Here is a 19284-nt window from a genome sequence, read left to right as displayed (position 1 = left end):
GGTACATCCAAATAGAATATGATACAGTTTTTTTTTTATTGGAGTATAATTGCTTTGCAATGTTGTGTTAGTTTCTGCTGTACAATGAAGTGAATCAGCTATATGTATACTTATAGCTCCTCCCTCTTGAACCTCCCTCCCTGCCCTCCCCCCCCCCACCCACCACCCATCTAGGTCATCACAGAGCACCTAGCTGAGCTTCCTGTGCTTTATAGCATGTTCCCACTAGCTATCTATTTTATGCATGGTAGTGTATATATGTCAATCCTAATCTCCCAATACGTCCCACCCTCTCCTTCCCTCTCTGTGTCCACATGTCCATTCTCTACATCTACGTCTCTACTCCTGCCCTGCAAATAGGTTCATCTGTACCATTTTTCTAGATTCCACATATATGCGTTAGTATACGGTATTTGTTTTTCTCTTTCTGGCTTACTTCACTCTGTATGACAAGACTCCACATCTCTACAAATGATCCAGTTTTGTTCCTTTTTATGGCTGAGTAATATTCCATTGTACCACATCTTCTTTATCCATTCATCTGTCGTTGGACATTTAGGTTGTTTCCATGTCCTGGCTATTGTAAATAGTGCTGCAATGAACATTGGGTTACATGTGTCCTTTTGAATTATGGTTTCCTCAGGGTATATGTCCAGGAGTGGGATTGCTGGGTCATATGGTAGTTCTATTTTTAGTTTTTTAAGGAACCGCCATACTGGAGGTTGATACAGTGGCTGTATCAATTTACATTCCCACCAACAGTGCAAAAGGGTTCCCTTTTCTCCACACCCTCTCCAGCATTTATTGTTTGTAGATTTTTTGATGATGGCCATTCTGACTGGTGTGAGGTGATACCTCACTGTAGTTTTGATTTACATTTCTCTAATAATTAGTGATGTTGAGCATCTTTTCATGTGCCTCTTGGCCATCTGCATGTCTTCTTTAGTGAAATGTCTATTTAGGTCTTCTGCCCATTTTTTAATCGGGTCATTTTTTTGATATTGAGCTCCATGACCTATTTGTATATTTTGGAGATTAATCCTTTGTCTGTTGCTTCATTTGCAAATACAGTTTTAAAATGAATGAGAAACTCTATGTATTGATGTGGTATGAATGCCATGATGTATTGTATGGTTAAATGAAAAAAGCATCATTGTGTACAGTGGTTCAACATTTGTGTAACAAGAAAGGGGGGATGGGATTGAATGTTTATATAGGGAGAGTGTATATATGTAACTGTCTCTGTACAGGATACTTCTGTAATGATTCACAAGAGAGGATTGATGGTTGCCTCTGGGAATGGGGCTGACCAGCCAGCAGAAGCAGTTAAAAGCAGATGTCCCTTTTTATTCTTCTGTACCTTTTGAATTTTTACTGAATGAGTGTATCTTCTATTAAGAAACATAACTAAAATTTAAGAAAAACCAAGCAAACACACATTTCAGCCATTAGAAGACAGGCTCTATAATTTACCACAATGAAGCCATGGTTCTGTCTCAGTGAGCTATGTTTTCTCTCTCTCACTGGTTTCTAACTTTATGGATTCATGACATTCCTTTAAGAGTTCTTTGGAGTGGCATTCCTAGATTTCTTTTTCTTTCTTTTTTTAAAAAAATGTTTCTTTTCAGTTTATGGAGGTTGGCAGCAGGATGGAGAGGGTTAAAGAGCATCAGAAAAAATAATTGGGAGGAATGTTGGGCTCTAGGCAGAGTGTTCATCTCCCTCGGTTGGTGGTAGGTAATGGCTAGGTGTCATTCAAAGGCTTCTTTTGAAAAAGTCATTCTTTTGTCCACCCTGGCAGGGACCAAACACTTCCCTGAAATAATCTTTCTTTTTGTGGCTCTAACCAGTTACTGTTTCATTTCAATAGCAAAAGCTTGAACTGGAAAGGCCAGGAACTGTAAGGAGAAAATACTGGTGACTCTAAAGAGAGTTAGCAAGGCTTTGCCCAAAAGGGAATGAGTTTCCTGCTGTCTTTCTCTGCTTTCCAGATAATCTTCACCACAGTTTCATCACTGGTTTCATTGTGCCTCCTGGAAGCACTTATTGTTTTGTTGGAAGTCATTTGGCCTACAGCAAAGGCTATTTGCATTTGTAGGTCCCTAAATGGTTTTTGGTTTGGGGCTTAAGAGAGACCCATGTCTATCATTTACACCTGTAGTTTTAGTTTGTAAAGGCCCTGATTTTGACAGAAGTTCTTTTCTTTGACTGATTTCCAGAGATTCAGATTTGAGAGTTAAGTTACTTCAAGAGATAGATGAGCATCATGGTCTGGTACATTTATAAAATGATCTGTTTTAATTACTAAAATTTATTTAGTTTTAAAAATTAATTTTACATTAAAATTTTAAACACTAAATTGTTATTTTAAAAAATTTATAAAATGGTCTACTCAATCTCAGTAATATTACAGTTTGTCCACTTGGTGGCATCCAAATATTGAGGAGGAATCATTTGCTTTAAAATTTGGTAATTTACCTGTTAACAATAGGAGAATGGTTCTGGGCTTTGGACAATTATGTATAACTATTTTAAATTATAATCATGAAAACGTTGTAGAAATGTAAAATTGTGATATAAAAATGTCTAAATACAAATTTACATATAGTCTATACTTATAGCTACATAGAATATTATGAATACAGACAAAAACTTTTTGTTGTTGTTTTTTAAACATCTTTATTGGAGTATAATTGCTTTACAATGGTGTGTTAGTTTCTGGTTTATAACAAAGTGAATCAGTTATACATATACATATGTCCCCATATCTCTTCCCTCTTGCGTCTCCCTCCCTCCCACCTTCCCTATCCCACCCCTCTAGGTGGTCACAAAGCACTGAGCTGATCTCCCTGTGCTATGCAGCTGCTTCCCACTAGCTATCTATTTTATGTTTGGTAGTGTATCTATGTCCATGCCACTCTCTCACTTTGTCCCAGCTTACCCTCCCCCCTCCCCACATCCTCAAGTCCATTCTCTAGTAGGTCTGTGACAGACAAAAATGTAAAGAAAATACACAAAAATGAAAATAAGTTGTTTTTCCCCCAGAATTTCTTAAATGATTTTTGCTTTTGTTTTGATTTTTCCAGCTTGAGGTATAATTTACACACAATAAAATTCACCCATTTTAAATGAAGAGGTCGATGAATTTCTGTAATCATTTGCAGTTGTATAACCACTGCCACAATCAAGATATAGTTCTATCACCCTAAATAGTATTGTCATGCCTCTTTCCAGTAGATTCCCTCCCCTGCGCTTGGCCGCAGACAACCACTGGCCTGTTTTCCGTTACTATAGTTTTGTTTTTTAGAATTTCATATAACATGTAGTCTTTTGTGTCTGGCTTCTCTCACTTAGCATGTTTTTGACGTTCATGATGTTCTTTCATGTATTAATTTTTATTCTTTTTTTGTTACTGAATAATAATCCATAGTATGGATATACCACAATATGTTTATTCATTTATCAGTTGATGAACATTTAGGTTGTTTTCACTTTGGGTGTACACAAGTGTTTGCAGACATTATATTTCCCTTTCTCCTGAGTAAATACCTAAAAGTAGTATTGCTGGATCATATAGTAAGTATATGCTTAATTCTTAAATGCTTTTTAAACTTGGTGATTAATATAAAACCATTTATGATTTGAAAGACACTAATTTTTGCCAAGCAAATCAGCGAAGATAGAAAAAATAATATGCTCAGATTGAATTTAAATAAGCACTTATTAAACAGCTTGTAGTATATCCTGCCTGTCTAGACGGCAATTGGGCAATCATGTATTGAAGCTTATTCTTACGTTTTGACTTATTATTTCTATTCTCAGGCGTTTATCACAGAGAAATAATCACAGAAGTACACAAATATTTGTATACAGTGATACTCACTGAAGCTTTATTTATCATTATAAAATGTTGGAAACAACTCAAATATCTAATTCTAAGAGATTAATTGCATAAAAGATGATAGATCTCAGTGAAGCAACCCCATTCAGCCATTAAAACTTCCATTTTTAAAGGAAATTGAAGAGCTTGGAAAAATGCTTACATGTAATATTAAGTAGAAAAAACAACCAGATAGGAAGTTGCACAAATGTGTGTGTGTGTTCATATGCATATTTACATACAAAAAAAAAACTACAAGGAGATATAACAGATTTTTAACAGTGGTTGTATTTGGATGGTAGGTAGTGAAGACCTTTGTTTGTTTGTTTTTCTAATGTTTATCTTTTTGTATTATCTGAGTCATTAAATTTACCCAAAGGAAAAAGGGATGCCTGGCCAGTGTGGAAGGGGTACAGTCTAGTAGAGAAATAGGTTTAGGATTGGATGTCAGGAGGCCTGGATTATAATTTTAACCTATAGCTATATGGACCCTAACAAATCAGCTTTGGGGGCTTTATTTTCTTCATCAATGAAAGGAAAAGTTTCAACAAAATGAGTTGGTTTCAAACCGTGTTCTGAGACCCTATGGGCTCCAGTTTTTTGTCTTGCTACAACCTGGGCAGCTCTACTGTGTCTCTTTTGAGGTTTAGGGTTTAGAATCCCAAGGAAAACTCTGGTACTTCTACTTAAAAAAAAAAATGAGTTCCACTGTTTAGAATCCTATGATTTCTTGGTGCTGCTCTGTAATAGATAAACGCTAGAGATACAAGGTAGAGAAATAGGGCATCTTACAGAATGTGTAGTTTAGCTAGGCTTACTTATTTTGCATTTCATTTTCATTTGAGGTCTTGTGTTTTTCCTTTCTTTTTTTCCTTTGTTTGCTTTTAAATATAGCTATTAGACTGTGGTTATTTGGCAGAACAAAATTGATGGATTGATTTGAAGGACAGGCTTCACAAAAATCTATTATAAAAATGTATATTTATGTTTTATAATAGATATTTATTATAAATATATGACATAAATAGTACAGATATTTATTATAAATATATGATATAAATAGTACAGATATTTATTATAAATATATTATAAATATGAATGTATAAATATAATATAAAATATTTTTATTAAAATATATTGATGTTAAATATATGTGCATTTACAAATTTATAGTTATGTGAAGCTAGTGCAATTGTCTTGATATAGAGGAATGGTTCTCAAACGTCACTGTGCATCAGAATCACTTGGAGGGTCTGTTAAAACATAGATTATAGGACCCCACTCATTACTTTCTGAATCAGTACATCTGGGATGGGGCCCAATTTGCATTTCTAAGAAGTTCCTAGGCGATGTTGATGCTGTATTCTGGGGACCACACTTTGAGAACCACTGATGTACAGAGAACGAGGGTGAGAATGGAGATAACTTTTCCTAGTTTTGACTTTTTACATGCAAACACTACTTGCTGTCTTAAAGATATTAGTAAATCAATTCTGCATGGTTAAAAAACATACATGTATGGTTGCACACCTTGTGATTATACTAAAAACTCCTGAATTAACAAACTTTAAAATGGTGACTTTTATTGATGTGATTTATATCTCAATTTTAAAAGTACATGTAAAAGTTTTGAGTTCTCTTTTTCCATTTGTAAAAATATTCCATTAATTCAGCCTTTTCTCACTCCCCATCACTACCACCACCCCCACTGCTGAAATGTTGACTTAAAAAACTAACAAAAGGAAAAGATTAAGAACACTTATTTAGTTTCCACATCCAATATAGAAGTTGAGAAGGAAGGAAATTTCCAATGGTCAATGTTGCAATCAGCAGTTTTGGAGCCAGTTATGGGTGGGAGGGGATTATAGGAGGTTAACATATATATCTAAAAATGTGATTTGGGAAGTAGCTGCAAATTTCTCTACAAACTTAACATGCATCCTGGAGAGTTGACTGTGGAGGTTAATTAGCTTCATGTATCTTAATGCTTTTGTTACATGAAGCCTCTTAGACTACTGCAGTGCAATGGATTTAGCAGAGCAATTCAAAATCACTTGGCCAAACCAGATTGCTTTGGCTAAACTGGGGAGGGGAGGGTCCTGTAAAACGCTATTTATTTGCATTTGGCCAGCAGCCTGCTTGTTCCCAAACTGAGTAAGAACTCCCTGTTCCCACGTGCATGATTCTGGCATGAAGCTGAAAATGTGTACTGTTAGTCAAAGATGGGCACAGGGGACATCCAAGTGGGAGCCTCAACCCAGGAACCCAGTGCTCTGTTTTTGTCCCTGTAATGAACTCTGGTCCTGTTACTATGACTGCACTGGGCTGTGTTAGCCATTTTTAGCGATTCTTATTCTGCCCAAAGACCTTGATCTGTTTAGATTTTGTGGCTTAAAAAAAAATCTTAGTGGTTTCATCTGTCTTTCTCTTCATTTTATCTTTTGCACTTTGTAATTTATTTTTACTGTCTGTGAACATTTATATAAACATGTTTCACAAGAGCAGAGTGACACTGCCATACCTAGGAAGCCTGAGCACACGTCTAAACTGGGCTTCTTTTTTATGTACCCCAGTTCTTTAGGGACTCCCCTCAAGCCTGGAAAAATGCAGTTGTTCTTTTTGTCCTTTGCAGCCCTTCTATGAGAGAGAGAGCTTATTGTTTATGAGAGTTAGAGAAAAGAGAGTCCTTTATGTCTTAGGAAACCATTTCTGTAAACTGCACATTGTGTCTCTCTTTAGCCTAGGTAGAGAAAATCTCTTCCTGTTAGTTTACTAGAAAGGAAAGAGGGAAAATAATCACCTCCTTTTCTTCCTTTGGGCATGTGAGTCCCTTATTTTTTTAATTAAAACTTCTGCCTTGGGCTTCCCTGGTGGTGCAGTGGTTGAGAATCTGCCTGCCAATGCAGGGGACACGGGTTCAAGCCCTGGTCTGGGAAGATCCCACATGCCACAGAGCAACTGGGCCCGTGAGCCACAATTGCTGAGCCTGCGCGTCTGGAGCCTGTGCTCCGCAGCGAGAGAGACCGCAATAGTGAGAGGCCCGCGCACCGCGATGAAGAGTGGCCCCCACTTGCCACAACTAGAGAAAGCCCTCGCACAGAAACGAAAACCCAACACAGCCATAAATAAATAAAAATTAAAAAACAAAAAACAAAAAAACCCACAAACTTCTGCCTTGGAAAACTTCAAAGAATTAAGAAAAAATGTGAATGGGTCAGGGAAAGAATTCAATTATAAGCATATTTGAATCATTAATTAGTTCTTCACTTTCCCATGTTCCTGGCAGCTAATGCTGGTGCTGACCTGCTCACACTTGCCTCTCTTATTATGTAGTTACAGCTGAGTGACTTTAAAACTACCAAGACTCTAAAACTACCAGCTGTATAAGAAATACACTTTGAAAACACCATACCTGTAGACCCAAAGTGGAAATTCTGAATATATTTTGTAGTAATAAAATGAAGTTTTAAGATAATAGCATCCTTCAGTTACAGCCACAGAACAAAAGGAATAGGAAATTGACAGGGAAAAACCTTCTAATGGTTGTGCCCTGATCCAACACTCTCCAGTGGATGTGCTTTGTTTGGCCCTAGGCTGGTCGGGACAAGTGCTCTGGGGGGCTCCCAAAATGCACATCTGTAGTCTCAGAGGTTCTGAGTATCCCCAGAATACTAGGAATATGCCAATTGGCTAAAATTACTGCACACCATTAAGTTTTTTTCTTCTTCCTTTTTTTTTTTTTAAAGATTCTTTTGATATGGACCATTATTTTAAAAGTCTTTATTGAATTTGTTACAATATTGCTTCTGTTTTATGTTTTGGTTTTTTGGCCGCAAGGCACGTGGGATCTTCGCTCCCCAACCAGGGATCGAACCCGCACCCCCTGCATTGGAAGGCGAAGTCTTAACCACTGGACCACTTTCTTCCTTTTTTTCTTTCTCATCTCTTTTCAACCTCTGGCCCAGGTTAGAGTTGCCAGGAGCTACAGCTGTCCTTGATACAGTGGCTGACATATGCTCTGCTCTTGGACCTCCCAGAGGCAATACCTCAAAATCAACTATTGAATTTTTAAAAATTACTCATGCCCAGGCCCCACCCTTAAAGATTCTTAACTGAGTTCACAGTGGGGCATGGGCATCCAAACTTTTTAAACTCCTCAAATAACTCTGATGTGTGCTATGATGTTGAGAATCAGCCCCTGTCATGGTGGGGCTGGTGGTAGTGTCACAAGGACAGAGATCCAGCTCTAAGATATCCCAAACCCATCTATGCTCTGTCCCAGGAAAGACTGCACCAGCCACCTGTTGTCAGATGCCCCAACACTGCCAGCTCTGCCTCCTTTCCTCTTCCACTTGTCCTCTCCCCACTGTCCTCTCCCCACTGTCTGTTCTTGTCTCTCTTTTGAGCCACCAGGGAATTAAATCAGCTGTAGGCCCTGGAAAGGTCTTCATCCTTCTGCACTGAGCTTGCTTTCCCATAAATTGAGGATTGGGTAACTCATTGGATAACTGAGCAAGTAATTGGTAGCCTGTTGGGTAGAGTTCATGTTTTTCCAACAATAGCAGGGTTAACAGGGACCACATGCTGCTACTCACCATCTTGCCTCCTTTCCTGAATCTTATTCTTATGTCATATGGGAAAGCATTAATTTAAAAATCCATTCTTTTCAATTCTACTTAGTAATCAAGCATTAAGGAAATGTTCTTGCCTCCTAGGTTAAAAAAAAAAAGGTTGAGATTATACAATGCCTCACAGATACAGTTCTTTCTTGTGCACATGATTATATCCAAACCTTACTCTCCCTTGGACACATAGTAACATACCAATGCCAAACTGGCTCACATTCATCTGTCTTTTTATAGTGAAACTGCTTTGTAAGCTCTGGTAGGTTTCTGGTGTAATTAACTAAGGTGTACATTTTTGATATATTGCTTTATTTTTTAAGAGATAGTAGCACTTTTTAGAAAACAGTTTCTGGAATACTATTTTAGAAAACAGTTTTGTTAAAAGTATAAATTTGTTAAACATTTATACTTTTATGTAAACTTTAAAATCATTCTTTTGAGTTATTTAAAAAAATAGGACCACAAGGATTCTGATTAGAAATTCATATATAATATATGGAAAATGTTTATTTTATGCTATTAAATATTTATATTCAGGGACATGGGGTCATTCTTTATTAAGGTATTATTTTATGTTCTTCAATAAAATGTTATATAGACCTTCTTAAAGGTCTTGTACCTTTCTTAATAAATTCATTGCTAGATATTTTTTAACAGCCTTAATGAGGCATAATTTGCCTTTGAGTTAAGAGTTGTGCAACCATCCCCATAAATGAGTTTTAGGACTTCTCCACTAACCCCAAAAGTTCCCTCTGCCCTTTTGCAGCTTACCCCCACTCCCACCCCCAGCCCTAGGCAACAGCTGATCTTTCTGTCTCTATAGATTTGCCTCTTCTGGACATTTAAAATAAATTACATCACATCAATATGTAATCTTTTGCATCTGGCTTCTTTCAGCGTGCATAATGTTTTTAAGGTCCATTTGCGTCGTAGCATGTATCATTAGTTTGATCCTTTTTTTTTTTTCCTGGCTGCGTTGGGTCTTCGTTGCGGCGAGTGCCGGCTGCTGTTTGTTGTGGTGCGCGGGCTTCTCATTGCGGCGGCTTCTCTTGTTGCGGAGCACGGGCTCTAGGCACCCGGGCTTCAGTAGTTGTGGTATCTTCCTGGATGAGGGCTCGAACCCGTGTCCCCTGCATCGGCAGGTGGATTCTTAACCACTGTGCCACCAGGGAAGTCCCTTTTTAAAAAATTAATTAATTAATTAATTTAGTTTTGGCTGCGTTGGGTCTTCGTTGCTGCGCGCAGTCTTTCGCTAGTTGCAGTGAGCGGGGATGACTCTTCGTTGCGGTGCTCGGGCTTCTCATTGCAGTGGTTTCTCTTGTTGCAGAGCATGGGCTCTAGGCACGCGGGCTTCAGTAGTTGTGGCACGTGGGCTTCAGAAGTTGTGGCACGTGGGCTCAGTAGTTGTGGCTCTCGGGCTCTAGAGCGCAAGCTCATTAGTTGTGGCGCATGGGCTTAGTTGCTCCGCGGCATGTGGGATCTTCCTGGACCAGGGCTGGAACCTGTGTCCCCTGCATTGGCAGGTGGATTCTTTACCACTGCACCACCAGGTAAGTCCAGTTTGATCCTTTTTATTGCTGAATAGTATTTCATTGTATGGCTATACCACATTTTCTTTATCCATTCATCAGCTGGATATTCACATTGTTTTCAGTTTTGAGCTACTATGAATAATGCTACAGTGAGTATTCACATAAAAGTTTTATATGTTTTCATTTCTCTTGGGTAGATTCCTAGGAGTGAAATTCCTGGGTCGAACAGTAAGTTTATGTTTATCTTTTTAAGAAACTGCCAAAATGTTTTTCAAAGTGAATGTACTGTTTTACATTCTCACAAGCAATGTACAAGGGTTCCAGGTACTCCACATCACCGCCAACATTTTGTGTTATGTCTTTTTGATGATAGTCCTTCTAGTGGGTCTGTGTTGGTTATCTATAGTTGCATAACAAATTTTCCCAAAATTTATTTGCTTAAAATCAAACAATTACTATCTTACAGTTTCTGTGGAATCTGGGTGTGGTTAACTAGGCCCTCTGGTTTAGGGTTTCACAAAAGACTACATTCAAGGTATTGCAGGGGGCATTGTATCCACCTGGAGGCTTGACTGGGGAACGATCTGCTTCCAAGCTCACTCAAGTGGCTGTTAGTGGAATTCAGTTCCTCTTGGTCTGTTGAACTGAAGGCCTCAGTTCCTCACTGGCTGTTGGCTGAAAGCCTCCTTCAGTTCTTTGCCTCATGGGCTTCACTGGAGGGCAGCTCACCCATGGTAGCTTGTTTCCCTCAGAGCGAGCAAGTGAGAGAGCAAGAGTCTTTTTGTCATTTAATCTCAGAAAAGACATCCCATTACTTAGAGGCTGCCTACCACATTCATTGTGGTTTTAATTTACATTTCCCTAATGACTAATGATGCTGAACATTTTTTCACTGCTTATTAGCTGTTTGTATATGCTCTTTGGTGAAATATCCACTCAAGTTTTTACCCATTTTAAAATTGAGTTGTTTGCCTTCTTATTATTGAGTCATAAGAGGTCTTTATATACTCTGGATACAAATACTTAATTAGATATTCTGTATGCAAATTGTATTCATTTTCTACCGCTTGATAACAAATTACCACAAGCTCAGCAGTTTTAACAACACAAATGTATTACTTAGTGATCTATATGTCAGAAGTCTGGTAGGGGTCTCACTGGACTAAACCCAGGTGTCAGCAGCTGCACTCCTTTCTGGAGGCTCTAAGGGAGAATCTGTTTACTGCTCACTCGGGTTGTTGGCAGAATTCAGTACTTGTGTTGTAGGACCAAGGTCTCCATGTTTTTGCTGGTTGTAAACTGATGGCCATTCCTAGCTTCTAGAGGTCACTGCATTCCTTGGCTCTTGGCCCCCTTCCACCATGTTCAAAGCCAGATTGTCGTCCATGGAGCCAGTCCTTCCTGTGTTGCATCTCTCTGACTCTTCCTCTCTCACTCCAGCTGGGAAAGGCTCTCCTCTTTTAAGCATTCATGTAATTAGATTGGGCCCACCTGGATAATACATGGTAACCTTTACATTTCAAGGTCTTTAACCTTAATCACATCTGTAGAGTCTCTTTGCCATATAAGGTAATATATTTATAGGTTCTGGGGATTAGGAAGTAGACATTTGGGGAGGGTGTTATTTTGCTTACCATGCAAATATTTTCTCCCAGTCTATGGTTTATCATTTCATTTTCTTAATGGTGTTCTCTGAAGTACAAAAGTCTTTAATTTTGATGAAGTCCAACTTACTGATTTTTTTCTTTCATGGATTGTGCTAAGAATACTTTGCCTAACCAAAGGTCATAAAGATTTTTCTCTTTTTTTTAGAAATTTTTATAGTTTTAGCTCTTCAATTTAGATTTATGATCCATTTTGAATTAATTTTTATATATGGTGCTAGGTAAGGATCTAAGTTTGTTTGTTTGTTTCATGTGGATATCCAGTTGTCCTCAGCATGTCCTTTCTCTCATTAAATTGTTTTGGTACCTGTGTTGAAAATCAGTTGGCGATGATTATAAGGATTTATTTCTGAACTCTCAATTCTCTCCATTGATTTGTATGTCTATCCTTGTGCCGATATTACACTGTCTCCTTTTCTAGGTATTTTAAAGTTTTTGTTACTGTTAAGAATGGAGTTAAAATTATTTTGAACCTAAAATATTATTAACTCAGAATGATTTTCCTTAAGCTCACTGGCAGATTAATATAATTAATCTATCACAATATTATCTTGGCCTTGAAGTAAAAAGAAAATGTAACTTTTATGCCTCAATTAAGTAACTTGAAATTGCTTTGAATCTATTAAATTCTATCTAATGGGACTAAGTTGCAAAGATGTCAGAGATTTTGGTATTAGTGTTACATTAAATATCTTGATGAATAGTATTTAATTTCATATTTTGAATTTGAACAGGTTATTATTATCATTATATACACATATTCCCTTGGTATAGGTAACATTTCCAAATTTTCTTTCTTATTTCTTTCAGATCAATCTCTAGAATCCCGTAGAATCTACAACAAGCCAATCCAGAGCTTGTCCAACATGGACACCATTTTCAGTGAAGCCCTTCTGAAGATGCGGAAGCAGCACCCTGGGTGCCTTTCTCAGGAGACTTCCATCCGTGCAGTCCAGGCCGCTGTCCAGTATCCCTATGAGGTGGGCATCAAGAAGGAGAAGGAGCTGTATGTGTACCTTCAGAGATCAGGGCAGGCTAGAGCCCTGCAATATTCTTTCTTGGCGGAGAGGACCACACATAAGTGGTCCACTCCCTCTGGAGCATCCTGGAAAACAGCACTGGCACGGCCCATCTCCTCTGTTGGCATTCTCGGTAAGAACATGGGTAATGTCACTCCCCAGATCTGCACATGTAAAGTACTACCATTTGCTTAGGGCCACCAGGTGCCAGGCTCTTTGCTAAACATATCACTTGTTTTAGCTAACTTGATTTTCACCCCAGCCCATGAACTATCTTTACTTTATGTGTGAGGCCTAGAAACACTAACCTTAACAGCGAGCTAATGAAACCCAAGTCGTCTAATGTAGATCTGTCTGATTCCAGACTCTGGGCATTTTTTAACTCATTTCTACCTCTTCCATGTCTCTCATTCCTGGATTTCCCAACAATGATTATTATATGTTGCACATTTCAAAGTGTGTTCTGTCACTCCTATAGCTAGGGATTTGGAATGAAGGCTATATCTTTCTGGTCCTTGCATCCATTCACTTCTCCTGGTTCAAAACCACTATCCTCAAATTCATCTGAACCCTGAAATAGTGGCTTCTCTACTTTTTTCCCCTAGAAAATTTCTCAAACAAAATGTCTTCTTTCCTCAGAAGCTAGCTCTCTGATTGCCTTCTTCAGGCCACTTTCCTAAACTTCACTTTCTCTTAGTCTTGGCCCAAGAATGGTCTTGGGTAGATTCCAAACCTCCTGAAATAGTAAGTGAAATGTTATATGTATTAGCTTGTATACAGTCTTCTGGGGGAGGAGGTCCAAAGTTTACTAAAAGCATCAACTTTCTTAACCCTCACCCAGCTCTCTAACACCAACCCAGCTTGGAGGGGAAGAACCCTCTCTACATCTTCTTAGTCTGTTGTGGTTTCAGTCAAGTTTGGGAATAAAATAATGTGTCTTTAATGCAAATACACTGTGGTCCTCTAGCACTGACTCTGTTCACTTGCGATTTTTTAAGGAGATGGATAAATAGTGTGACAAAGAACTATGAGTATCCCTTTTTTATACTCTTTCAGCAACACCAATATTTGTTTCTAGTTATGTATTTACCTGTTTCTTCTTCCTTGTATTCCTTCAAGCCAAGAATAATTAATGCAAAATAATAGTAAAAGTTTTAAGTTTATCAGTATTGTGTTTGTCAACCATCATTTGAGAATTTCCCTATTTCCTTATTATGAGCTTTTTAAAAATACATCAGGTTTGTGTCTAGCATGGAATGTTTAAAAGTTTAAGGTTTTTTTTTTTAAGTATACCCCACATTGTTCTGAAAAATATTTGAAAAAGCATTTAAACTGTGTAGAAGACAACGTGGATAAAAATAAAGTGAGAGAGTTGGTCATTTCCCCCTTCTTCATGTTTATCCACATCCCGCTCTGCACTTCGTCTTTGTGACACAGCCTCCCGCTGCACCCTGTGTCCTCTGGAACACGCCCACAGCCTCATCTGGTTTACTAATGGCTCCCCTCTGTCTCCTGCCTGAAACCTGGCTTACCCTGGGCACCTGCTTCTCCTGCAGCCCTGTCAAGAGAATGCTGTTGCTTCTCCCACACTCCATGGACCTCACTGTCACTTCCCAGTTCCCCTCTCAGACTACTACCCCTTTCAGGACACTCTCCTCTGTGGTCCTGCCATCCAGTCGTATCACTTTATCCCTCCTCATTACTGTCAGTGCTCCCCTGCTTTGCCCTCATTTTAGTACCTGGCTCACAGTTATCCTCGGTGGCCCAAATCCTGCTGCCATCTGGTTGTCTTCATCCTCTGTGTGAATAATTCAGCCCTGAATAACCCAGCCCTGTTGCTTCTGGGTTCCTTCACCTCCTCAGATCCAGTGACACTCACCTCACTTCACTTCCGTGACCCACACTTATGGCTTCACCGTAGGTCTTGTCTTTACCCTGAACATTTCTCCACCTCTGAAATGTGAAATCTCACTTTTTCACCACAACCTTGTATTTTCCCACATCCCTTTCTCGGTTATTCTAACTAGTACATGTGTTACTTGATCAGCTCCTCCTATCTTTACTTTCTTCTCTATTCAGTTTTCATTTCCAGTCATCACTTCAGCTACTCTCTTACCAATGTCCTCAAATGCCACGACTCATCCTTTCATTATGCCCCCTGGCAAAACCCCAGCCCTGATGAGCCCAACTTTGCACTTCCATGAGCCTATGTTCTCAGATCAGGCCGGCGCAAACTGCAAGTTCACATTCTCCCACCTCACCTGGACTCTCAGGGCTGTCAGAAGGGGAGAAGACTGCAGTTGACCAAACACTGCAGAACCAGTAGTCAAAGCATCCCTTATCCTTTATTTACTTCTCTGAGTAGAAGAGGTTCTTGACTAGATTTAATTCCATGGCAGTTAAAGGCAGCGATTTGGTACAGGAGCAGGACTCCTGGTCCCTGTCTGTGTGTGTTCAATGAGGAAAAATTAAGAAACTAAATTCAGTGTAAATGCAATATATACCTATGAAAACACAATTACCAACAGTGAAAAGTTTGGTCTTTCAGCCCTTCGTTCTTGAGAACTTTGAGACCACAAGGTTGTGAAAAGAGAAGTTAGTAGCTAAGAACTTTTTGAAAGAAATAGATATTGTTTTCATGTATATTTTGTTTCAGTGATTAAATGAAAAGTATCAGTTTATAGAACTGAAGAAGATCTAAAATTATAGCTAAGACACTTCTAAAAAACATTAGTCTGGCCCACTTTGTGGTTTGGATTATGAGTTGTTTGGAGCCCCAGAGGTCCTTCAGCAGACCTGCTCTGAGAGGTGAGCGCTGAGGAGCTCTACTCCATCTTCACCAGGTGGCCTTCCTTCCCCGCTGTGTTCAGTTCTGAGATATCACCTGCATGACATTATACTTTACAAAGCACTTTCACATAAACTTCTCATTAGTCCTTATTGTCCCTGTGAGTTTATAATCTCTACACAGTAGGAATTTTCAGCTTGGGACTGAAAGCTAGGAGGCCAGGGTTTTGAACCCCCAACTCTACCTCCTATTTACCCAGGCCAAAGTTTAGGATACAAGCTGCTACAGCAGTGAGAGCTATCCAGCCTTCTTGTTACTGAGTGAAATGCAGATGCTTAGTAAATTTGGAAACCTAAATGTTTTAAATAATTTAATATATATATATTATATTAAATAATTTAATACAATTTAAAAATTAAATATATTCCAGAGAAACTAAATCAGTGATTTCTTATTATTGATATCATTCTATATGCAAAACCAATTGCCACAGGGGATTAAGAGGCACGAATTACTATGTATAAAATAAATAAGCTACAAGGATATATTGTACAGCACAGGTAATATAGCCAATATTTTATAATAACTTTAAATCCAGTATAATCTATAAAAATTTTGAATCACTATGTTATACATCTAAAACTAATATAATATTGTAAATCAACTAAACTTCAATTGAAAAAAAAAAAAATCCCCAAAGCTAGTCATTGTGAAGTGTAGAAGTGTTATATATACATGTCTTTCACAAAACATCCACAGTGGGTTGGTTAGGTAACAGGTAACCTGCTGCTGTAACAAATAACAATCTCAGTGGCTTAGCACAATAAAGATCATTTTCCTCCTCACTCCACAGTAATTCTAGAACAAGGTTCTTTCCAAGGAGTGGCTCTGCCATCCTCCTGGATAAGGGTCAGCAAACTTTTTCTGTAAAGTTGCAGATAGTAAATGTTGTAGACTTTTGGGGCCATATGGTCTCTGTTGCAACTACTCAACTCTGCTATTGAGGACAAAAACAGCCACAGAGCCATTTCGTGGACGACGGGTGTGCGAGAGCATCTGCAGTGCCAGGCAGGAGGGGACCAAGAAGACCCAACCGAGGGTGTGTGGATTTGAGCCTTCGCGTTTCTAACCCGAGATCTCGAAATGCATCGTGATTCCTGTCCGTTGGACTGTAAAGTTTATGTAGGGAATCTTGGAAACAATGGTAACAAGGCTGAATTAGAACGAGCTTTTGGCTATTATGGACCACTCCAAAGTGTGTGGGTTGCTAGAAACCCTCCCGGCTTTGCTTTTGTTGAATTTGAAGATCCCGAGATGCAGCCGATGCTGTCCAAGAACTAGATGAGAGAACACTATGTGGCTGCCGAGTAAGAGTGGACCTGTCAAATGGTGAAAAGAGAAGTCGAAATCGTGACCGCCTCCTTCTTGGGGTCGTCGCCCTCGAGATGATTATCAGAGGAGGAGTCCTCCACCTCCCACACATCTCCAAGATGGAGAGCCTTCTCCGTCAGCCAGAGCAGGTCCCTTTCTAGTTATAGGAGAAGAGAGAGATCACTGTCCCAGGAGAGAAATCACAAGCTGTCCCGATCTTTCTCTAGGTCTCATAGCCGATCTAGGTCAAATGAAAGGAAATAGAAGACCAGTTTGCAAGAGGAGTGGTGTACAGGAAATAATTTCATTTGACAGGAGTATGTACAGAAAATTCAAGTTTTGTTTGAGACTTCATAAGTTTGGTGCATTTTTTAAATGTTTTAGCTGTTCACATTTGTTTGTCTCTTGGAACAGTGACACATAAAGGTGTAATTCTCTATGGTTTGAAATGGATCATATGAGGTATGTAATGTCAAGAATTGTTACTTTACAATGTTCCCTTATGCAAAATTGAATTTGCTTTGAATTTTTAGTCTTGCATAGACTGATAACAAACCTCTAACTCCCGTCCAGCTGAAGTGTGATGTTTAATATTATGGAAACAAAACTGGCAAAAATTGAAAAGACTTTCTGTAGCTGGGATATGCAGCTGTAGTTAAGCAAGCAGTCTTTAAAAGCTGCTGTGAACACAAGCCAGCAGGTAAAAATTAAAGCTGCACCCTTAAACTAAATTAGAGGGTTAAAAATTCCACTAGTCTTCACCCCGGACAAGAGGTTGTCCGGTGGGTTTAGAATCTAAGAAGTTTCAAGAAAGTTAGTTTACCTTTGCTTTAGGTCATAAGTTCCTTCTGTGATTGCTGTATATGAATACATAGCTCTTTGTAATATTATGTGGAAATTTGAGACTATTCAATATACCAATGTCCTGCTAGTTTAAGGGTACATTGTAGAGCTGAACTTTGAGTTACTGTGCAAGATTTTTTTTTTCATGCTGTCATTTGTAATATGTTTTGTAAGAACCCTTGGGATTAAAGTTTTGGTTACAAATTGTTGTTTAACCTGAAAGCCTGTTTTTCCTTGCAAAACTAAAATCTGAGCTTGGTACCAATCAAGTCCAGGTATAACATTCCTATTGGAAGCCATACTTACATTTTCTTGTAAAGTGCTTTTGATAATAAAATATTAACATAATTGTGTAATAGTTGAACCCACTATTACCATAGTTCTTGTCCCATAGAAGGCAGTTGGTTACACAAATCTTATTTTGTAAGAAACACAGTTTGAGGCTTTTGAAGTGAAGGGAATTTTTGGTTGTCTACTTAAGTGATGATACATTTTTAGGAGTAGAAGCCAGTTCAAAGTCCATGATATTCAGTGACCATCATTTTAAAGTATAGCCACCTGATACATTGTAATCCAAAGTTGCTGGTAAAAAAACAACAAAAAAACTTTAGCATGAAAATGTTCCACAAAGCTTTAAAAATTGCTTCCATTTTATATAATTTGAGGTGTTGCATGGAAATTCTAAATTGATCCATCATGATGTGAAATTCACTATATGGTTCAAATGTAACAGTGCAGAATTGAATATGGAGGCATGCATAACCTTCTTCTTAGAAATCTAGAGGAGTTGTAATTTCAAATTTTTGTGCAATTAGATTAAATCATAATGCAACAGTCTTTTGGCTTAGTTTCCTTAAATGTGCTATTTAAAGATAGTTTTGGATTATGCTGTACTGAGTTTCTTTAATATGAAAGATGTCATTGTATTAATCTATAAGGATGTTTTATAAGATACAGATCCTAAACAAATTATTTCCAGTGGTCCTTCTTCACCTTTCATGCACATATCAAGGGAGGAGAGTCCTGGGTGTCACAGGGGGGAGAATTGGTGTCAGTGGAGTTCGGTATGAGTCTTGTTACAGAAGGCACTTTTAAGACTGCCTATTGATTTACTGGGAGCTCGGGCTTTGGGCTTTTCGTCTTTCGGCATTTCATAGCTTAAAACTTTTGTTAGGATCAAGCAAGGCAAGATAGCTAAGAATTCATGGAAGTAATATGGTACATCAATATTACACTGCTCTTATAAATCTACATGGGCATTTTTGGCAGTATACAACTTGCAGAGTCTTAAATTGGAAGGGTTTCTGTAAAAAGGATAGTGGATTATAGCTACAATGTGGCTAATACAGACCTGATATAGAATTAACCTCCGGGATTTAACCTTAGGGTCCAAATTTGCAATCACTTTAACCAGAAACCCTAGCACAATTTTATGGCTTGTTAAAAATATGGAAGATAGAAATCGTTAAAACCTTACATTCTACATTTAAATTGTGGCTATTAAAAAGTTTAGTTACTGTATTTCTGAAATTAACAAGTCCTGTTGGCCAGTTTTGTCTTGC

The 19284-nt window shown here is 38.4% G+C and overlaps 1 protein-coding gene and 1 pseudogene across 3 annotated transcripts in view; both read left to right on the top strand.

Moving 5' to 3' along the window:
- Window positions 1-19284, top strand: part of EHHADH (enoyl-CoA hydratase and 3-hydroxyacyl CoA dehydrogenase) — a 48580-nt gene that overhangs the window by 23243 nt on the left and 6053 nt on the right. For all 3 annotated transcript variants that reach the window (XM_036850274.1, XM_036850277.1, XM_036850276.1), the window contains one exon: window positions 12512-12853. In XM_036850274.1, coding sequence (XP_036706169.1) covers window positions 12512-12853 — 342 coding nt within the window. The remainder of the gene's footprint in view (window positions 1-12511; window positions 12854-19284) is intronic.
- LOC118894256 lies at window positions 170-18777 on the top strand (annotated as a pseudogene).

This window comes from Balaenoptera musculus, chromosome 4, assembly GCF_009873245.2.
Source record: "Balaenoptera musculus isolate JJ_BM4_2016_0621 chromosome 4, mBalMus1.pri.v3, whole genome shotgun sequence".
In the NCBI taxonomy this organism is placed as follows: Eukaryota; Metazoa; Chordata; class Mammalia; order Artiodactyla; family Balaenopteridae; genus Balaenoptera; species Balaenoptera musculus.
Note: the sequence above shows the minus strand (reverse complement) of the source record. Positions and strands in the feature narration are given on the sequence as shown.